The 22,254-nt window shown below is 43.1% G+C and overlaps 1 protein-coding gene across 10 annotated transcripts in view; it reads left to right on the forward strand.

Annotated features, from left to right (window-relative positions):
- Nucleotides 1-20,496, forward strand: part of SP140 (SP140 nuclear body protein) — an 81,990-nt gene extending 61,494 nt beyond the window's left edge. For all 10 annotated transcript variants that reach the window (XM_061188230.1, XM_061188199.1, XM_061188208.1 and 7 more), the window contains 12 exons: nt 3,462-3,527; nt 5,164-5,244; nt 8,313-8,387; nt 9,658-9,762; nt 11,658-11,800; nt 12,958-13,005; nt 15,309-15,353; nt 17,628-17,743; nt 18,435-18,543; nt 18,821-18,898; nt 19,118-19,261; nt 20,048-20,496. In XM_061188230.1, the coding sequence (XP_061044213.1) occupies nt 3,462-3,527; nt 5,164-5,244; nt 8,313-8,387; nt 9,658-9,762; nt 11,658-11,800; nt 12,958-13,005; nt 15,309-15,353; nt 17,628-17,743; nt 18,435-18,543; nt 18,821-18,898; nt 19,118-19,261; nt 20,048-20,155 (1,118 nt within the window). In that variant the 3' untranslated portion in view covers nt 20,156-20,496. The remainder of the gene's footprint in view (nt 1-3,461; nt 3,528-5,163; nt 5,245-8,312; nt 8,388-9,657; nt 9,763-11,657; nt 11,801-12,957; nt 13,006-15,308; nt 15,354-17,627; nt 17,744-18,434; nt 18,544-18,820; nt 18,899-19,117; nt 19,262-20,047) is intronic.
- The last annotated feature ends 1,758 nt before the right edge of the window (nt 20,497-22,254 follow it).

Genomic DNA, 22,254 nt, shown 5'->3' on the forward strand with positions numbered 1-22,254 from the left:
CACGCCCGTCTCTGGGGTCCGCGCCGACAGCCGCGGCTCGCGCCCGTCTCTGGAGTTCGCCCAAGTGGCGCTCTGAATCCCCTCACCCCGCACGCCGCGAAACAAAGAGGCAAGAAAAAGTCTCCTGCCTCTTCGGCAGCTGCAGACCTCCTCTCGTGCACCCTCCCGGCTAGTTGCGGTGCGCTAGACCCTTCAGGCTGCGTTCACGCAGCCAACCCCAGTCCTCTCCCTGGGATCCGACCGAAGCCCGCGCCTCAGCTCCCAGCCCCCGCCCGCTCCGGCGGGTGAGCAGACAAGCCTCTCGGGCTGGTGAGTGCTGCTCGGCGCCGAGCCTCTGTGCGGGAATCTCTCCGTTTTTCCCTCTGCATCCCTGTTGCTGTGGGATCCGCGCTGATAGCCGCGGCTCGCGCCCGTCTCTGGAGCTCGTTTAGGCGGCGCTCTGAATCCCCTCTCCTTGCGCGCCGCGAAACAAAGAGGCAAGAAAAATTCTCTTGCCTCTTTGGCAGCCGCAGTCTTTTTCCCGGACTCCCTCCCGGCTAGCACCGAAGCCCGAGCCCCAGCTCCCAGGCCCCGCCCGCCCGGCGGCTGAGCAGACAAGCCTCTCGGGCTGGTGAGTGCTGGTCGGCACCGCTCCTCTGTGCGGGAATCTCCGCTTTGCCCTCCGCACCAATGTGGCTGCGCTCTCCTCCGTGGCTCCGAAGCTTCCCCCCTCTGCTACCCGCAGTCTCTGCCCACGAAGGGGCTTCCTAGTGTGTGGAAACCTTTCCTCCTTCACAGCTCCCTCCCACTGGTGCAGGTCCCGTCCCTATTCTTTTGTCTCTGTTATTTCTTTTTTCTTTTGCCCTACCCAAGTACGTGGGGATTTTCTTGCCTTTTGGGAGGTCTGACGTCTTCTGCCAGCGTTCAGTGGGTGTTCTGTAGGAGCAGTTCCACGTGTAGATGTATTTCTCATGTATCTGTGGGGAGGAAGGTGATCTCCGCGTCTTACTCTTCCGCCATCTTGCCCCTCCCTCTGAAAGATGGATATTATTAATGTACCTCCATCCCCTGTACCTTCTAGAGCTTATGGGATTCCCTCCTCAGATGCCTGGAGTTTTCCTCTTCCTTCACTGCTGCAAAATCTGTGTATAACATTCCAGTGGCTGGGACTTCATATTTCTTTCCAAATCATTTCTTATTCCCACTCAGACCTTTCATTCAGAATAGTCAGATACAAGTGGGGCAAAGGCACTTTCATAAAATAACCAGAATTAAATCTGAATCCCTTAGGCCCTCCAAGGCTGTGCCTTCCAGGCTGGTTGGGGAAAGAGTGAGGCATCATTCCCAGGAATGTTCGAACAGAATCCTGGATTTTCAGAATTGGCCTATATAATACCATTAACCCCTCACCGCTTTGTCCTGATCATTATCCAGGAAGGAGCTGATCCCTTTCTGGGGACAGCTGCCTTCAGTAACCAAAGAGCCTTATAGAGGTGTATGGACAGGAGATGAGGGATGTGGGCCAGATAGTCAGTGCACTGTGAAGAGCTCTTTTGTTAAAGGGCACATCATTGTCAGACTGCAGTGGTCCAGGCAGCCAGGTTCAAGACACCCATGACTTTCTAGGGTCACAGTGGTACGGCCAGAGTCAGCTGGTCTGTAAGCAGAAGTATAGATCATGTTGCGGCACCACCCATAACCCCAAGAGCATCTTGAAGCCTGGTCAGGCAGGAGCAGGCAGAGGCAAAGCCCCTTGCGATGTGGCTCCCCCAACGTGGGACAAATGGGTCAGCTTCTAGCAGGAGTCACGAGCCTGGCGATCAGCCATAACCCCTGCATCAGAATCATGATGTCAGCCTCCGTCAGTAAAGACCAGGCACCTGGGCATTCCCATGAGGGGCCCAGACTGGTCAATCAGCACCACGGTTCGTTTCCACAACCACTGCCCCAGAGATCGGTGTCCCTACTCTGCCAGTCTGTAGTTTTCCACATGGCCGACCAAGCATGTAGCTTACGTGCAAAAGCCCAGTCATCTGACTTCCGCCAACCAGAGGAGTGACCACATCCGCTTTGGTTCTGCCAAGCTGGCTCTGAGGCCAAATAGCCACAGTGGCCCAGTGGACTTCGGCTGTCAGCTTAGCCAAGCATCAGTGCACCAGGCCCAGGCCTCTGGGGAATCTTGGTGAATTGAAGACCTCAGTGAGGCTGAGATTTGCTTCAGGCTGTGAGGTAGAATAGAAAGCCAAGGTGCCACTGGGGCAGTCGCTGCATTCTCTTTTTTTCTTTTCTTTTTTAATTGATTATAATTGATTTACAATATTGTATTAGTTTCAGGTGTACAGCAAAGTGATCCAGTTATATATATATTTTTTCAGATTCTTTTCTATTATAGGTTATTACAAGATATTGAGTATAGTTCCCTGTGCTATACAGTAAATATAGCTTGTTGTTTATCTATTTTGTATATAGTAGTAACTGTTAATTCCATACTCCTAGTTTGTCCCTCCGTACTCCTTTTCCCTCTGGTAACCATAAGTTTGTTTTCTATGTCTGTGAGTCTATTTCTGTGTTGTAAGTAAGTTCATTTGTATCATTTTTTTAGATTCCACATATAAGTGATATCACATGATATCTGTGTTTCTCTGACTTATTTCACTTAATATGATAATCTCTAGATCCATCCATGTTGCTGCAAATGTCATTCTGTTCTTTTTTATGTATGAGTAATATTCCATTGTATAGATATACCACATCTTTATCCACTCATCTCTTGATGCACACTTAGGTTGCTTTCATGTCTTGACTACTGTAAATAGTGCTGCTATGAACACTGGGGTGCATGTATCTTTTTGAATTAGAGTTTTCATCTTTTCCGGATATATGCCCAGGAGTGGGGTTGCTGGATCATATGGTAGATCCAGCATTCTTGAATATAGCATTTCCATTTGAAGAGCAAGGCTTTTTGGCCCTTCCTGCCTTGTAAGTCAGCACTGAGCTAGCTACTTGCCCAGCACCAGTGGTCTTCCCACATTCACACATTTTCATATCACACACAAGAAAGCAAAACACAACACAAAATCCACTCTCCTTAAGTCCTCTGGGAATTTCAGGCACTATATTAAACATAAGTGAGAAGATTTGTGTTACAACTGCAAGAATACAGAGATTATTTAATGGCAGTTCTCCGTATTAAAGTTGAGAATGCCTCCCGACTTCAGAGCATTTGAATTTACATAAAAACACTTGAAAAGGGAACAAATTGATATTTGTTCAAGAGAAAGTCATCTCCTATAGTCTCCAAATCTACGCAGGGTAAAATATAGCTCAAAATCAACCTCACACTGCTACACTGGTAGTTAAGAAATTTGCCCCATTCTTGTGAACTAAGGTCTGAAAAAAACACTTGAAAACTACTGATATATAAGGCTTTGAGAATTATATTTACAGCTCTAAGTAATTAACTTTATTATGTTTTTTTTAAGAAAAAAAGAAAGGGCATTCCTGGACAAGAGTAAAAATGAAATATCGGAGAAACATACATCAAAAAGGTAAGCAGCAAAGTGACGTAGTCACACCTGTTCGGTTTATAAGGCACTGCTTATTGTCTTCTTGCAGCCTGCAGTCTCTTGAGGACAATAATAGTTTCCTAGCTACTATGTCAGTCAGGATATAGGCCAAGACACTTTAACAAAGAGGCCCAAAAATACAGTGGCTTCAACAAAATGGTTTATATCTCACGTGTGTAATAGTCCAGAGCTAAATGCTACCGAGACACTGCCATCCTCAATATGTGGCATCTTTCCTAGGTCAAGAAACATTAATTTGGAGAGATGTTCTAAAGGCTAGATGAATAAAGCAGACTGTATGTGTATGTGTGTGCATGTGTGTGTGTGTTAAAGAAAATATATGTATAAGCATTATTTGTTTTTATATCTCTATAAATCCTTATTTATACATATTTATCAATCTATATATAGAGGGAGACATAGATATAGATATATAGGAAAATCAATGTCAGTACATCCATAAAAATATATGCAGTAGTTGAATTTGGTCATTGGAATATAGGTGATGTTTACATTTTTATTTGTGTTTTTTAAAGGTATGTGTATATACTCAAAATATTAAACATGTTCAACTATTGTAATGGAAAAGTGTCATTTAAACAGTAAAATATGCAAAAGAAAAGTCTAACAAGTTACTTGTGGCTATCTCCAGATGGTGATGTTTCATGCAATTTTTATTTTCTGAGTTTCCAATAACGTGTATATATTACTTCTAATCAGACCCCTGAAATCTTGTTCATTTTAGTAGTGGTTTAAGGAAAAAATTTTCTCTAGACAATGAGGGCTAGACTTCATTTTCCACATGATTTCCAATTTTGAATCACGAGATCTATACAAGATTTTAGAGTCCAATTAAAATTTATTAATTTTCACTAATCTATATATCTTACATTCTTGCCAATTTACATGGCTGCGCTATTAGTGAATGTGTATAATATTGTTCAGAAAGAAAGAAAAAAGTGGTTGCATCCATTTTAAGAATGCATATTTTAAAAACACTAAATATTTGTATTTAATCATTATGACATTTTCATTTAGGTCTATGTGTCCATACATAAATTCTAAACCACTTTTTTCCAAACTATAATGAAGTCTTGTATGTGCTTTGAAAGTGGTCCCTCATAAGCAGAGAATGCTCTGGACACCTGCTTGAGATCCCTTGCCATAACTTTCTTTCTTGTCTGAGTGTATAGTGCAAGGGGGTTCAGAATTCAAACCCATATTCCCTCACTTGCTTTTTTTTTTTTTTTTTTTGCTACTTCTGAACTGAACTCTTTTCAACACATGTTCAGTGGTAGATTGATACATTTCTTATGTATTTTTACAATTAGACAGCCATAAGTTATGGTATTGTACTTTGTAATACACAGCTTATAAAGCACTCTCAAAAAACTTTAACACTTGATCTTCTGTGATAATATAGAACAACAATAGTAGGTCTATGTTATGGAGGAAGAGACAGGGACAGAGGTTTAAGTGGATTTTCCTGGGTTTCTGGTTCCTAGTTGATGTTTATTTCCACTATATTATACTCTCTCATAAAATTCCTCACTTGCTTTTCGTTTCACATGTCAGCTGCTGTTTGCATAACTCTATATTTTCCCCTGCCTACCCCTAGACAATAGCAACGCTGCTGGCCAACTGGCCTCGAGTGGAAAGAAGGTGAAAAGGCATCTGCAGGACCCTGCCAAAATCAGGCGTAAGATTGTTTGTGCCACTTCTATTTTGCCCTGGGGGTCAATAGAAATTTTGCTAAAGTTTTGAGGAACACAGATCTTCCTTAATTTTACTAGTCAAGCTTACCAGTCAATTTGAAAGCCATGAAATCTTTAGAAAGCAACCCATTTGGAGCCAGGATTGTAAATTATTTGCATTTATATCATAGCTCTTATCTGCCCAGGACCTAATTTTTTTTTCCTCTGAGTTTTATCTGTTTTTCATGAAAATTCCTTTACCTTATATTATTGGTTTATTAAAATGACTAGTTTTTGTAAATTGTAAACAGAAAGTAAGTTCATTCTCTCATTGCCCTTTCAAATCTACCTTCTAGGTGAGTTTTTCCTATCTTGGGCAGGTCATAGCATTTTTCTGTTCCCTTTTCACAGGAATAAGAGTCTTTTTCCAGTTATTGGGGGTCCTTTCAGGCCTGGTATTAAAACTTAAGTATTTTCTCCAATGCAAAGCACCTCCCTGCCTTCCACCTGAGCAAGCTTGGTCTGGAACACCTGCAGTGGAGAGGTGGCATAATCGGGGTCTTCTCTCATTCTCTCTTGGCTCTACTCCCACTCAAGAGCTGCTGGCTTGAGCCCATTCAGGATTGGGGAAGTGGATGAGAGAGGAGAGATAAGAGTGTGGAAGTGTCTTACCTGACAGGCACAGCTGTGAGATGACACTGGATAAGGAAAGTGCACAATCACTAGCTCTTTCCTCCACGAGATGCTTTCATTAACTCTGTGGTGAGGGAAGAGGCACCAGCTTGATTTTTTGGAAAGAAGTGTAGCCTGGATATGAGTGAAGAGCTAGGGCCGTCATAATCTGTTCCACTAATACTTTGGACGGTCGCATAGGTGGTTCGGTGCATTGCCTTTGGATGTAGGCTGTGAAGTAAGGTGACCAACTCGACCCGGTTTGCCCAGGACTTTCCAAGTTCTGCCACTGAAAGTCCTGCATCCTGGATACCCCTTAGTCCTGAACAGACTGGGGCAGTTGGTCACCCTTTTTGGCACTTAGTGAATTGTTCTCAACTGTTGGGACTTAGTTCTACTAAGATTTTGAGAAAACAGTATTAAATTTAAAATTGTCACATTTACTTCTAGAGGTTAATACCAAACATAACAATTTTCAAAAAATAACCTTAGATTATAATCTGACTGCCATAGTATTTATTAGGGTTTGTTATGGGGTTTCAGTGTTATTAAATGGGTACTACAGCCTGGGGACACAGAAATAGTTAAATCCTGCCTTGCTCAGCCAATCTGTTTTGAAAGTAAAATACAATAGCGCTATATTACGAATTAGTGGGTTTTAAGCTCCAAATCTCCTTTTACTAGAAGCTTTAGACTAGAATGGACTTCAATGTATTTCCTTTTTCTCCCTACAAATATTAGGCCTAACAGATTTGATGAAAGGTAAATCCAACATACCTACTACCCACGAAAGATATAACCAGAAGCAACAGGTAGAAACAGAGAGCAAGAAAGAACTCTGCATTTGCTGGACTGTCCAAGGTTGTAATCAGAGTTTTAGTGCCAAGCCAAACTGGAATATGGGAGAGGCAAGGATGAGCTGTCTGGATCTCTTCTCACTGGGCTGTGAGCATGGACCTTTAGAAGAGGAGGGAGGAATGAGAAAGAGAACCAGAAATATCATGGTCTTCTAGAGTATTCCACCACTTTGGCATCTTGGGTGAGAGAGGAGGTGCGGAGAGCCTCAGAAAGCCATACCTGGGTGGGTGACCTGCTATTGCCTGGTGAACCCACCTTCCAGAGGGAGGAAGTGAGAGGGAGTCAAAAGATTAATCTGCCTCTTTAAGAACTGCAATTCTGTCTTGTTAGTGGTTCTCCTTAGCCCATGGCTATACTATCCAAGTCTTCTACTTTCTTACGTTTAGAAATTTAAGTTTTAAGATTTCTTAAACTTAAGATTTCTTAAGTTTAGAAATCTCTGTAGGCCTCTTGTTTGAGATTCTATTATCTTGTTAGAGATTCTATTATCTTGTTAAATAATAACAGGGTGACAACTTGCAAAGTTGTGACTTGTTTGATCTTCTGATAAGGTCTAATCATCAACATTTGTCCCATGAGGCCATTTTGATCTTGAGGAAATGAAAACCCTCTCAGTAACTGTTTAGTTTAAAGACCAGAAAGTGGGATTATTTTTCCAACCAATGTGTCCATTTTGGGTTTGACTGAAGGAAAGAGTCTTTTTACTTTGCTGGTCTGATATATGCTCATAATCTGCTTAGAGTTTACAGCAGTTCGGAAGGAGTAGTCTGGAAAATATTTCTTCTTGGGGTCTGTATTACCCCACCCAGCACCGCCAGATGGTGGCCATTTGATGGTAGGCATTGAACACAGAAAGCAGGAAATGAATTTATCTTCCTACCTTAGAAAATAAAACACATGTGAATGATAGCAAACATACTGAGATGCATATCCACAGTCAATTAACTTGTAAATGGCAGAACATCCTCTGCTGCAACATCTACTGAGTCAGTCCTTAATTACTATTTGAAATCAAGGTTTTGGAGGACTCAGTTCTACCCATTCTCTTGATTAGACTTCTTCTTGTTAGTTTCTTCGATTCTAATATCTTTGTCTAAACCCAGGTGGACAAAACTCTTGGTCACATTACTAAAACTTTCAACACAAATGTACAAATAACTTCATTCTAGGTGATGCGCAGGACATGTGTCTCACCTGTGAAGCCCGCCATAGGGTTTCCCTTAACTCACTGCCTTTAATTGTACATTAGTAGATGTACAATTGGCATCTATTAAGCACACATGGCTGCTTGAGACATAAATAAAATGCTGATTTCTATTATTTGTTTGTTTTACTAATGTGAGACAATGAAAAGTAAAACATAAGATGAGTCTAAGATTTGCCATCTAATTCTTGGTGCTTAAGGACTAGGCATTATATATTTTTCTTTGTGCATTAGACAGGCTTTTGGGAAGTTACATTTCAATGGAAATTCTGTAAAGCACTAATATACACAATGCAACTGCATGTCTGTGACTGTGATTCTATTTTTCTATTTTCTCAGGGAGAAGGAGAGGCAGACAGAGACTCCACTTAACTCATAGTGGCAGAGCCCTACAGAAAAAAGTTAAGTCAAGAGGTAAAGAAGAAAAGGGGAATACACTCTCAATAATTATGCAGCTAATTTCCTGTGCTTTACTCTGTGTTTTTACTGATAAATCCATTTCCCTAATTGTTTATGTAGCTTTACTAACTGTTGGAAAACGTATATGATTTGGTCTATTTTCAAAATGTGTATGAAAGAAAAAGAAGATAATTCCACAAACAAGTAACTTGGTGACAGATCTAAACCAGACCCAATGGGTCCAGGGGCTACCACAGAGATGCTGTCTTCGCTGAACTGATAACTTTCAAGCTGGAAATAGTCTGCTTTCATATAAAGGGCACATATACCACCCACACATTATTTAGCAGACCGTTTTCCTGCTACACAGAGAGTCAGAGGTTGCACACCACGGGTGGCCTGGAGTGGTAGTCAGAAGTCTGTCATTCTCTTCTTCTGACTGTGTGGGCTTGGACCTGTCACTTGACAGCTTTTACTTCAATTTCTTCATCTGTAAAGCAAGAGAGTCAATTAGGCCCACACCATCCTTCTCAGTTCATCCCAGTTCTACTAGCCTACTACCTCAAAACTGGACCATGGACAGCTCCCCCTCTTCCCATCATAGCTCTAAAACATTGGCTGGAGGGTCAGCATCAGTTACACATCCTCCTTGAGCTAGTTTGAAGACCTTTCACCCCTACTTCTGTGGAATCAGGTCTCTAGCAGCCCTCCCCCCCCATGCAACTTGAAGATTATCCTAGAGCTTCCTGAACTCCTCTTTCAGCTAAGGAGAAAGCCGATGTGAGGGAGAAGTGAACCAAAGCAGAGAACACAAAGAGAAGGCAGACATCACCTCCATTAGGTTCCCCCATCATTACTCTCTCTCTGCTCACTAACCAGAGCTCAAATAGGGAGATGCAAGTACAGTCTCTCACTTTGCTCCAGCCACCTAACTGCAGTGAAATGGTATAACTGGAGGCTCCCTTCAGAACATGATGCAGCTGTATGTTTCATTGTCATGTAAGAATCAGTGGGGCTGACTGGCCTGGGAGCTAAGACACTTTTACTGAAGCCCGATTTCTCTGCTAACACATTCTGTTTTGTGTGAGATTTGAGGGATGAGGTAGAGGTAGACGTTCTGTAGTTATGTATCAAAAATGCCACTTGGGAGAAAGACTTTGACTCTAGAGATTTATGGAATAAAGCTTTCTAAGTTCCTCCATATCTTTATAGGAACAAACTCAGCATGGGAGAAGCAGTACGTGTGCAATTGAAAATGAGACAATGAAGGAATCTTCTCTTTCAGGGCAAAGAAAGCACAGATATGAAAAAGTGGATTTTCACTCTCAGATACTTCCTGTGACCTGTGGTAAGGTGAAGGGGATGTTACATAAGAAGAAATTGGAAGAAGGTGGGTTTTATGATCTATTTGCAACACCTATCTGAAGGGATCACGAGAAGTAATGGAATTATCCATGTGAATTACACATAGTTGAAGGAATTGGGACAATGGTTTGGCTTGAGAGAAGGAGGAAGGGATCCCTAAGTCGCTATTTTCACACTTTAAGAAATCATACATATTAGGTGCTTACTCCCACATGAAAGTGTCCATGGGGAGACCAAAGAGAAATGAAGCAGAAATAAAAGGGAAGAGGCCCTCAGCCTCCAACTTCATATCCTCTCTCCCTCTGGATGATTATCACCAGGGCAGGTGCTTGATGTAGTAAGGATAGAACAGAATTCAGAATCAGACAACCTGAGTCCCAGCCTCAGCTATGCCGAGAGGGACTGATTCAGCTGAGTAGAGAATGGGACCTTTCTGACCCTGAAATTCTTCATCTAAAGAAGAAATCATTAAAAACCTGCTTCATGGTGTAGCTGTGAGGAATTAATGTACATAATTGAGGTAAGGTATTTAAACAGCTTAACCGAGATACAATTCACCACTGAGAGTGTACAACACAATGTTGAGTTTTATTTGTATATTCACAAGATGGTACAGCCATCACCACAATCTAATTTTAGAATATTTTTGTCAGAATATTTTTTCACTAAAGGAAACTCCATGTCTATTAGCAATCAATGCCCATTCCCACCTAACCCCACCCCACCACCCAGCCCTAAACTGGGCTAATCTATTTTCTCTCCACTAATCTATTTTCTGCTCCATAAATTGGCCTATTCTAGGTATTTCATTTAAATGGAATCATATAATATGTGCCCTTTTGGGACTGGCTCTCTCACTTAAGATTATGTTTTCAAGATTCATCCATGTAATAGTGTGTATTAGTACTTCATTCCTTCTTATTGCCCAATAATATAATATTCCATGGTATGTATATACCATATTTTGTTTATCTTTTCATCAGCTTGGATTGTTTCCACTCTTTCACTATTATGAATAATGCTGTTTTGAACATTCATGTACAAGTTTTTGTGTGAACTTATGTTTTTAATTCTTTTGGGTATATACCTAGGAGTGGAATTGCTGGTTCATATGATGATTCCATGTTTAACCTACTGAGGAAACACCAAAATGTTTTCCACAGTGGCTGTACTGTTCTATATTCCCACCAGCAATGTATGAGGGCTCCCATTTCTCTGCTTCCTTGCCAACACTTGTTATTGTCTGACTTTTCTATGATGGCCGTCTTAGTGGGTGTGAAATGGTATCTCATTGTGGGTTTGACTTGCATTTCTCTAATGACTAGTGATGTTAAGCATATGATTATCTTTTATACATAACTTAAATTTTCCATTGGATAGCCTTTCACAATTATTTTTAATATCAGCTATCCATGATTTCAGGGATGGGAAAATCTCTGCTCAATAATGCCATTAAACTGGATGAAAAGTGTAATAAAGGGCACAGATGCTGCTGTGGTGCCGTTCTGAGCCGCAGAGCCCCCATTGGAGATCTTAGTCCCAACCTGAGGTTCCCCAAAGTCCATAGGAGATTCTGACTTGTTCTCTATCCCTAGCAAATTGAAATGGTCTCACTCTTCAAAATCACCTCCTTTTCCTTCGTAGGTGATTTTGACATACTTTTAAAAGGTTGATTTTGATGGTAATTATCATTTTGTTGTTGTTGTTGCACATTGGTTAAAGAAATGTTGCCACAAAGCAGTAAATATCCTTTGAGGGGACTTAAAGGCTAGGTTTGGGGATTCTGAAGCCTGAAACGGGAGGCTAGACTCTCCTGTTTTAGATCTTGAGACCAAATTGGGTGGGTCCAGATCCAGTGTGTTGGGAGCCCACCATCTGAAAACAAAGAGGGCTAAAGATTAACTTACCCTGGTCTTACAGGAGTTTTGGTGAAGTGTATACAGAGTGAGAATGGAGACTGGTTCACCCCCAGGGAATTTGAAATCAGAGGAGGCCACGAAAGATCCAAGAACTGGAAGATAAGCGTTCGCTGTAGTGGGATGCCCCTACGTTGGCTGATCGAGGTATTCCAGTGACAGGGATGGGAGATGTGACTTTTCTTGCTGTGCCCCAAGAATAAGGTCACTATTTGCTCACCAAATATTTGTTATGGCTAAAGCCCAGACGAGTTATAGCTAAAGCCCAGATGCCTCTGAGTTTATCCTCTCACCTGGGGAGAGATGTTCCACATTCCTAACCTCAGTACAATGCAGCACATCACTGTTGTAAAAGGGGCTCTGTCAGGATGGATGCAGGAGCTTGGAGGAAGGAAAGGTAATTCTGACTCAGGTGCATGCAGACAGCTTTATGCACTGAAAGAAGAAGACAGTTTACAATCAAACAAGTAGGAAGAAGTTACTCCAGACAAAGAATGGCACGAAAACCAGAACCATGGTTGAGGTAGACATATTGTATGTGATAAGGCATAATCCATCAACTGGAGTTGTTTGTGGAGGGATTTAATGCCAGGCTAAGATGTTTAAACTCACAATATAGACAATGCAAAATCAGTGAAGTCTTCTGAGGTGTGAAATGACATATTTAAAATAGTGTTTTAGGTGGCCATGGGGCCTTGAAATGACTTCAGTGTCTTTCAGCCCAAGAAACCTACACTCAACATGCAATGCTCAGCTCAAATGCCATTTTTCCCTGAATATTCCCTGACTGACCTGACCCTGACCATCCCTTCCCAGGCTCCCTGAGCCCATTACTAAGGCCTTTCTTATACTGTTTTATTCTCATCCTTCCATGCATCCCCTTTTTCTCTCTAGACGCCTCTTGGGTTTGTCCATCTTTGTGTGCCCAAGATTGGCCAGAATGTCTGGCACCAAGTAGGCATGGGATAAGTGTGTGTTGATTGACTAGCCCTGGGAGAGGGACTCAAGCTTGAGTGACACTGGTGGAAATGGAGAGGAGGTGAGAGGTGTCAAAGAGATTATGAAGGAAAACCTCTTAAAGTTAGGAAAAAAGCACAGGAGGAAAAAAAAGTTCTAAAGATAATTTTTAAGCTACCACTGATTGAATTCTAGAAGAAGTACAAGTGAGGAGAGGGAGATGATTTCTCATTTAGACACCTTGGCTTTGGGCTGACAGTGGGACATCCAGGAAGAAATATTTGGGAGGAGGTTGGAAATGCGAGACTCACAGGCCAACCATATACTTAGATCTTTTTATCTTTCAGAAAAGATTTCTCCATAACCCTCCAAGGAAATATGGCAGGATAAGAAAGGTGATTATTGCATAACTTTCTACAAGTTCTCATCACATAACTGATTTTTCATGCACTGTGTATTATTCTGTGGTTTCTCAACTGGGTAATTATTATTAAACTTCCTCCAACACCCCACTCCCACCTTTTAAAAACTTTTGGTATGCACCTTCAGTGTTGCTACTTTGAACACTATGTTGTATATATGGCAAGATCTTCTTTGAATGGTAAACCATTTGAGATGGAGGTGATAAGGGGCCATTAAAATAGACCTCATGGATGTGCTTTAGCTATAGATGCAGATGTAAGGGTGTCAAAGTTGTAAAAGAAAACATGATGCTGGAATACATAAAAATATATCATAATAAGGTGATAGGGTCATCTTCAACTCAAACCCAGATTTTTTAAATCAATGTTACTATTTCCTAACTTTAATGAAATCTGATGAATCAAAAGCTTATTCACAGTCTAAGTATAGGAGGGGCTGACCTGGAAAATTGTTTACTCTGATGCCACTCTTTCAGTTCCTCAAGGGGGCTGTGCAGACTTCCCTTCTATCTATGAAAGTGATTCCTTCCTCTATGGAGGCAACAAACAAATATGTACGGTACAGTGTAGATTCAGGACATGGTGATGGTTTTTCCAGGGTTGGGTAGAATGAGAACTTGAGAAGAAGGAGGAGGTGAGAAGTGCCATTCTTATACACTTCATGTAGAAATGGCCATTCAAGATGTTCACAGACTTCTAAGACAGGTCAGACGTAGCTGGCCAATGGGACTTCATCTTCCACTGGGAATGTGAGGTCCAGACCTTTACATTATCTGATGTTCTGGACAATTTGAACTCTAAGTCCTTGGGACATTTCACCCACTGGATTTCCTAAAGGGAAACTATCATATTATTTGCCCTACTTAGTGAGTATATTAAAGACCAGCATCTGTACCATTCCCCAGGTGCCAAGAGTTACTCAGTTAGATTACCCACGTAAGCTGACAACGTCCTACCAACAGATTCTACCCTTATTTGTGGGTGCAGCACTTTTTAGCAACAACCTGCAGTTACCTCTATATTTTGCATCTCCCTATGAGCAAGAACAGAAGCTTCCCAAGTGGCGGATCTCAGGACCCATTACTACCTCCGTGGGTCCTCTGTGCCTCTCAGAACCTCTCTTGCCCCTTGGCTTCTGGAATCTTCAGTGTCACTCTCAGCACCACATGACAGCTTCCTGGCTCCTCACAAAGGTCACTAAAACCTTTTGATGACAGCTGCTGTGTTGTAAAATAATCTGATATACACCTTTAGAAGAATCTTTTTATTGTAGGCTAATATTTGCTTAGGAGATAGCAAGTAATCTGTTCCTAAGTGAAATGATACTCATTTATTCACTTATCCAACATACAATGATTGAGTGCACACTAAATGCCCAATGGTCATTAGAAGATTGAAACAATATCTCTGACCTCAGGGATTGTTTCAACTTCATTGTCTAACATGGAAGAATAACTAATGGGGATGGGTGGTGAACTTTAGGCCACACAGAAACGTGGGCAGTGACACGGACACCTCTCAGATCATTGTCCCATGGATCACACTTTTCCATGACCACTCTGCCCTGGGCTGCAGATAAAAGCTGAGGCTGCCTGTGTCCTAGAGGGAAGGAGGTCAGGTCATTCTATTGAATATTGGAACGCAATGTAAAGTTAGTGGGTGGTAGTCAGTTACCTCTGAAGAGTCAGCTAGCTGACTTTTTGGGATTCAGAGGGAGGGAAGAGGAGGGTGACCTTCTGGAAGAAGAGTTGCAACCCTGGGAAACTTGGGCACATTTTATCTTTGGGGCTGTGCCCTAGGAGACCTGTGATAGGTGGTGACATTCTTCTCTGGGACACTTGCATGGATGCCAGGACTCTAGGCTCTGTGGTCGCTGGAGCTGTTGACGATGAGTCCTCGGCCTGATACTCTCACTGCAGCTCCTCCAGGTGGGATGACATTTTCTAATATAGAGAAAAATGCCTAAGGGCCTCTCGAAGCAAGAAAACCAGCAAAGTTTCTCCAACTCCGTCTGTGGGAACCAGGGCCAGACTCCCTGCATGGCTTCACAAACCCCCACCTTGCATCTGAGAGCCAGGGAATAGAACTTGCATTGGGCCAAATAGTGGTACTTTGGTACTTTTTATTTTCCAAGTAGATATGTGTATCCATAAAAACAGGTGTGAAGTAATGGGTAAACCGTGTCTTGAATCCCTCAACAGATTGCTGTTTAAATAAGTGATGGATGCATACATCTCATTCAATATTGTCCTTTAATCTTTCTCTCTTTTATGCAGAAAGGAGTACCGAAGTCTCACGACAATACTTTAGATAACCTTTGTGTAAGTACTCACGCCCACCTGTAACCCCAGGATAATGCAGGCCTTTCCCCTCGGCACATTCTCTGAGTCCTCACCGCATTTCCCTGAAGTGCACTCACACTCAGGTGCAGCGTGTTGCTATGTGTGATGAACAGGGAACAGCAGATGCATCGCCCACATCAGGTACATGGTTCTGGCGTTGGGTGTCTCAGCCTGAAAGCATCCTTTCCATTTGTTCAGTGGAAACCTTCCCATTTCCTCATTTCCCCCAAAAGTGAGTCTCGGAGGCAGAGCTTGAGACCACTGGGATCTCTAGAGCCTGGGCTTGAAGTAGTAATGGGTGCGGCTGGCCTGCAGATGAGGGATAAGGAGGAAATTTGAGGGGAAAACAGCAGTTTTAAAGAAGGCAATAAGGAAGGAAAGGAAAATCCCAAACATCTATTCCAAGGTACAGGTAGAGCTAGATGGTTTTAAGCAACAACCAAAAGGAACAGGCCAGGCCAACCTGGCAAGTTAAGGTGTGAACCCTGTTGTGAGTCCTGCAGAGAAATGCACTCAGGGCTAGTGGGTTCTTTACGGAAGCCCTGTATCCAATCTTGAGGGAGCCATCATGGTGCTGAGCTGGTCACCACATAGCAAATCACAGGGCATTTTTACTCAAACTGGTACCATATGGCTGGATGCTTTAAGGTCTGCTAAAATTATGGATGACTCCACTCTCTAAGTTGAATCATATTTTGATTCCCTTCATTGCAACAGGATGGACATTTTAAGCAGAGTCACCTTTGCACAACTCCAGGGGGAAGCACTCACATGGGTTAGTATGCAGTAATACTGATACACAACGTCCAAAAGAGGAGGGATAGTCAAGTAGTTTTACATATAGTTTACCTCCAGAGCAATCCCCCCAACAATATTTAGATCTTATCCACACTCTTTCTGACCCTTGGCCAACTGAAGGATTCTTTAGTCATCTAAACAGTGCTGGAGTCCAGTGTTTGTGTGGCTTGTTTGGGATGGATATAGACACACAGGGTCAGGTCTCACAGCCCACGGCCAAGAGTCCATGGGGAGGAGATGGCAGGTGTTCCAGCAAGAGTACCCTCATTGCTGTTAATAATCTTTCCTGGGACTGATAGTACAGGCCAATTCAGGCCTATAATATCCCCTTTGCCCAGGGTAAGTCTCAACTTATGCTGAAACTAAGACCTTTGGAAAATAGTATTGCCCAGATCCCACCCTAGAGGAAATTCTGTTCATCAGTCTAGGCTATGACTTGGACATTGGGATTGTTTAAAACTCCCCAGATGATTCTGATACACAAAATTACCCATTCCATGAATTAAAGAAGAACACCAATGGATCTGCCCCACCCGGACAAACTGATTCAGAATTTCTGGCATAGGGACCAGGGCATTAGTATTTTATATACTCTGCCCTGAAAGTTCTAATGTGCAGCTGGACTAAGAAACAAAGAGCTAGATAAATCTGCTAAAAAATACACAAATGTGAGGTTCTTAGACATTGGTTATATTTGTTATTCCTTGTTCTTCTGGGAAGAGGCGTCATCACTTTCTAGAGAACGATGATGGTAATCTGTGAGTGTCTACACTGATGAGAAAAAACATGGCCCCGTGACTCCATGTCAGAGCAGTCTCAGTCTCCAACTGGGGGGTGTCCTTGAGGATCCCCAGAACATTGAATGGGAGATTTGGGCAAAATGGTCCTTGGAGCTAGCACTTCCTCATATATGGCCATTTCAAAAACAAAAGAAATGGCCAGAATCCCAATTCACCCGACACAAGTAGTTTCACGCAAAAGCCCAGAACAAGACTCAAAATAATTGTTAAAATAATCTTGTATTACTTTCCATGCTAAGTTTGATCCACCTTATTAAATTCTCAATATATGACCCTTCAAGGAGTCAATTTAATTATTGTGGTATAGACAAATGCATTTAACACTTTATTTCAGGACCTTATTTTATCTGCAAGGTAATAAAGTTATTCAGATTCCTAAAAAATTGTCTTCTTTTGTTGCTAACCTTTCAGTGTTAGAGTCTCTGGTTTTATAGGGAAGACTTTTCTGGTCTGACACACAGGCCCTTTCTCCTGAATTTCATTGCAGACCACAATTTCTGCTTCTGAAATCGCCACGCTATGCTGTTCTTTAATATCTCAGGGAGAAGCATATAAGTGTCCATTCAGATTCACACAAAGGCAATGAGTTCTAGATTCCCCTAGTTCTGGCCTTCTGGGGTCTCACCAGGGATATAGATGTTGTTTTACCTTCCAGCTGGGAAACTCAGATGTGTGTGAGACGTGCCGGGATGGAGGAAAGCTGTTTTGCTGTGATACTTGTTCGAGATCTTTTCATGAGGACTGTCACATCCCACCTGTGGAAACTGAGAGGTTCGTGAGATGCAGCCCCTCCCTTCTTATTAGGGACCCTTCCTCCTGCCGTACACACTCTCCCTACAGAGTTCTTACTATGTCTGGATGGGGAAACAGCAGGGCCATAGGTACAGGGTCCAGCAGTATGATCCGGAGAGCTGTTTCAAGATGCTGCCAGTGGCAAGTTAATGCGTTTTGCTCTCCTCTAGGTCGGTAGCCAGGTCCTTTGCCCACATACTGGTACTGTCCTTTCCTGGAAGTTTTCCAGCATGGACTCCTGTTCATGGGGGTGGAAATGCCACTTGTTTGTGTTCTGCACTTATTCAGAAAAGGCAGGAAACATGGGCTGGTTCCCTCATTTTGCCACGTTCTTAATGGGCTGAGGGAAGCCCAAGGCCCCCCAGGGGTTAAGGCTCGGTTTCGACACTCAGGCCTGGCGGGCGGGATCCCTTGTGCTCCCAGAAACAGAGAAAGAAGAGCCCACTACCCATCCTGACACCACCTCCATGCCCTGACCCCTTGTTGCTCCTTCGATGGGATGAGGGTCATTGGCTCAGACCCCACGTGGGGTTCTTGGAGACTCTGGAGGTGCCCCCTTCCTCCTCCAGCTGTGTCCATCAACATTCCTGAAAGGAGGACAGTATCAGACATAGGAGTGATGACTGTTTCCAGGGACCTTGCCCTCGCTCACTTATGTCCGGCCCCTCAGGAGCCCGTGGAGTTGCACCTTCTGCAGGATGAAGGAGTCTTCTGGAAGCCAGCAGTGTCTCGGGCAATCTGGGGTCCTGGCAAGGCAGATGCAGCCCGAGGAGCAGTTGGTGAGTCGGATGGGAACCCCAAGTCTTCCCCTTTCCCCTCACATGTGAGAAGTCAAATAGGCAGGGTCAGGAGAAAGGCAACCAAAGGGTGAGCCGTGACTCAGTCACACTGAAATCACACCAGAACTTGTTTGCAGCCATTGCATGTCTGTTTCCAAGAGCCATCCATGTTTGGGGAAACTTCCAGATACTGGTGTGAGTCATGCCTCTGCCTGGACATGTATATGGGCTCATTGTCTCCAAGCTGCTTTTCCCTCACAGCCACCTTCTTTTGCAGAAATGTGAGTTCCTCCTCTTGAAGGTCTATTGTCATACAGAGAGCACCTTTTTTGCGAAGATTCCATACTACTATTATGTAAGTAACAATAACAAACTGCGATTACAGGCTGCCATGATGTTACCCCACCTTGAAACAGGTACCCATGGGATTTGAGATCAGAATCCCATGGGAGTGAGGGCATGAGCTGCTGTTACCTTTACCTTTTTGTATTTCTACTGGATTTGATGGGAATCTGCAGGAGGCACACATTGAGCTCTGCCAGTAATTCTCCCGTTGATTTTTGTTTTTCACTAGATTAAAGAGGCTTCTGAAAACCTAAAGGAACCCATGTGGTTGGACAAGATCAAGAAGAGGCTGAATGAGCAGGGTTACTCCCACGTGGAGGGGTTTGTGCAGGACATGCGCCTCATCTTTCAGAACCACAGGGCATCTTACAAGGTCAGTGGTTCTCCCTGCTTCCATTTCATTTTCTGTCCATGGAGCCACTCTGCCCTCATTTTCTGGTACCTGGGAAACTTTAGTTTCCCTCATCCTATGAAACCTGCAAAGCAAGAGTTCCGGAAGTCAGTGACTTTTCCGTTCAAGACTGGAGCTCAGCAAGGTGTAGTAACAGTGAATCAGAAGGTGTCCCTGCAACCAGAACCCCAGGCCCCGAAGAGCTCAGACCCTCCTACAGCTGCCATTGAGAACAGCAGAGTCCTGCCTGCTCCAAACCCAGGGAGAAGAGACGTGCATCTTAACGTTACATTGCGCTTCTTAGCTCTCCCCCAAAACACTCAATCTGACCTCTCAGAAATCCCAATCTCCAGATTCCACTCCATGTGAATGGATCATATAGTTTAACAGGAGTCACCAGAGGGGAACAGAAGTGACAGTGAAAAAGGTAGATCATTGATCTAACTTAAAAGCAATCTGTACTATTTGCACTGTTACAAAGAACATAGATTACTTTTCTAACTCTCACTGAAATCAATAACCCAACCAAATAAGTAAGAGTCCCCAAGTGTGGTTATGATTTCCCATTTCTATCTTGTTAATAAGAAATAATCGTGCTCTTAGGAAGCATGTTGCTCTTCGCTGCATGAGTTCTTTAGCATAACCTGGTTCATATGACGTAGGGTGTCTAAGACAAGAGTCCTGGTCATTCTCAGTTACAAGGTGGCCAATGACACTGATATTGAGGATCATGAGTTTTGTGTTCATTTTATTTTTATTTTTTTCCAGTTCAACGACTTTGGCCTAATGGGACTTAGACTGGAGGCAGAATTTGAGAAGAATTTCAAGGAAGTGTTCACTATTCAGGAAACAAATGAGGACAGTTCACTGGAATAGTGGATGTTGTTAGTGTCCTGGAAAACCCCTTTTGGAGCAGACTTCTCATCCCCCAGCCGCATGGAAGGCTGGCTGCTGACACCGCCCCTCCCCAGAGCATTGCCTTCAGCAAATGCAGCCAGCTTCACCTGGAGGGTTACACTTCCTTGGCCTGGGGGCCAGCCTCCAGTGCCAAGGTGGATTCAACCTTGTGTTATGATTCATGCTCCCGTGTTCCTCGTGAGATCGGGCTGGAGCTAGTCTGTGGCTGTAATCACATCCTTGCTTAGCTTTTCCTGCAATCTTGCTTCCCTCCCCCCTTTCTCCCAAAGAAGCTCACAATAAATCACTTACTTAAGAGACTTTATCTCAGGCTCTGCTTCTAGGGAACCCAACTTAAGGTAATGGTCCTAGCAAGCAGGCTGTAAGGGTGGGTTCTGGATTTGGATCACAGTCTGGCCAGATGGTGATGGGTGGTATATTGATGGTCCCTGGTGTGCTCTAATAGTGCTGTTGGCAAACTTTCACCTTTGGGAAACTCAATGAGATAAAGAGGATTTCACTAGCTTTTGAAATTGGCATTCACAAGGAGAAATGGTAAATGGAGTTGTAGATTTTGGTGGCTATTGCTAAGTGCCACTAATATATTGAAAAGAATAAATGACAGCCTTAAATCTATGAGTCAAAGCAAAGACACCCTTACAACTGCAGCTAGAAGGCAGACAAAAGGAAGGCCTGACACAGGTCCCAGTTTTAAGAATGGCAGAACATAGGAGAAGACTGAAGTCTAAACCGGGATGGCCTCCTGTGCCAAAGGCAGATCCCTGGTAAAGAAGGAGTGCAGTCCTGAATCAGAATCAGCCTTTCTAGGTAGATGCAAGTGAGAACCTTGAACTCCAGGTCTCCCCCAACCCACGGGGCCTGCAAAAGGATTCCCTACCCTTTGTTGGAAGACAGACACCCCACCCTACCCCATCCTAATCTTGCTTGAGTGAAGACTGCAGAGTCCTCCCAGCATGACCTCACTGGGAAAGTCCTGGGTTGTCCTGCCAGCTGAAGAAAGAATTTACCCCAGTGGAGCTGCAGGACTGGCCACCATGTACCAGCAGCTACCAGGAGGTTGTGTCTGGGGGTGGGTCCTGGACAAAGAAGGGGAATATGAGACTGGAAAAGGGAAAATTGTCACTACAGACGCACTCTCCTGTGTCAAGAAGTTTAATTAGCCTGGCAAGGGCCAAAGGGGATGATTCAAGTATGCTCCTGGGTGGCTCTTAAAGGTTTATATATATATATATATTTTTCTATTCCTTTAATTTTGGAATAAAAATGGCTGTTCACTAAACTTATTGTGGTAATCATTTCATGATGTATATAAGTCAAATCATTATATATACCTTAAACTTATACAGTGCTGTATGTCACTTATATCTCAATAAAACTGGAAGAAAAACATTTAATTAAAAAATTTAATTAAAAAAAAAGCTTAGTATAAACTGTGGTACCTACTAGATGAAGTGGAAGCAGAGATGCCAGGGCAGACTGTGGAAAAGAAGATCCGAAAGCCTCAGGATGTTGGCATGGCTCCACTCTCTACAACTGGAAAACCCATCCACCGGGTTACTGTGCTCTTCAGGAGGCCTCAGAGACATTAACTTAACAAGGTGATAAGGAGCACACAGCTGAGGGGCACCAGCATCCCTGAGATGCTCAGCGGGGGCTGTCCTCTGTAGGTTGGCATAATGGAGGAATGTTTTATAGAACTGGATTCCCTAGTAACAATGGAAATGATAGGATTCTAGAATAATGGAAGCCAGGTGGCAGCATTTAACTGTCAGAGCCAGATGAAATAATTTTTGTAATGTGCAGCAAGGTTAGAATGACGGCTGGGGCCCTGGCCCAAAGCAGTCTATGGAGATAGCTAATCGGACACGGTCACTAAACCTATTGTGGTAATCATTTTATGATGGATATAAGAAATCATTATGCTGTACACCTTAAACTTATAGAGAGATGGGCAGCCAACAAGGATATTGCTTCATATATATCATCAAAAAAGATTAAAAATAGATGAACAGATGGCTGAGATCAGCTACCCCAATAAAAAGTCAAGATCCCTTGCC

This window comes from Eubalaena glacialis, chromosome 1 (genome assembly GCF_028564815.1).
Source record: "Eubalaena glacialis isolate mEubGla1 chromosome 1, mEubGla1.1.hap2.+ XY, whole genome shotgun sequence".
NCBI classification, from domain to species: Eukaryota; Metazoa; Chordata; class Mammalia; order Artiodactyla; family Balaenidae; genus Eubalaena; species Eubalaena glacialis.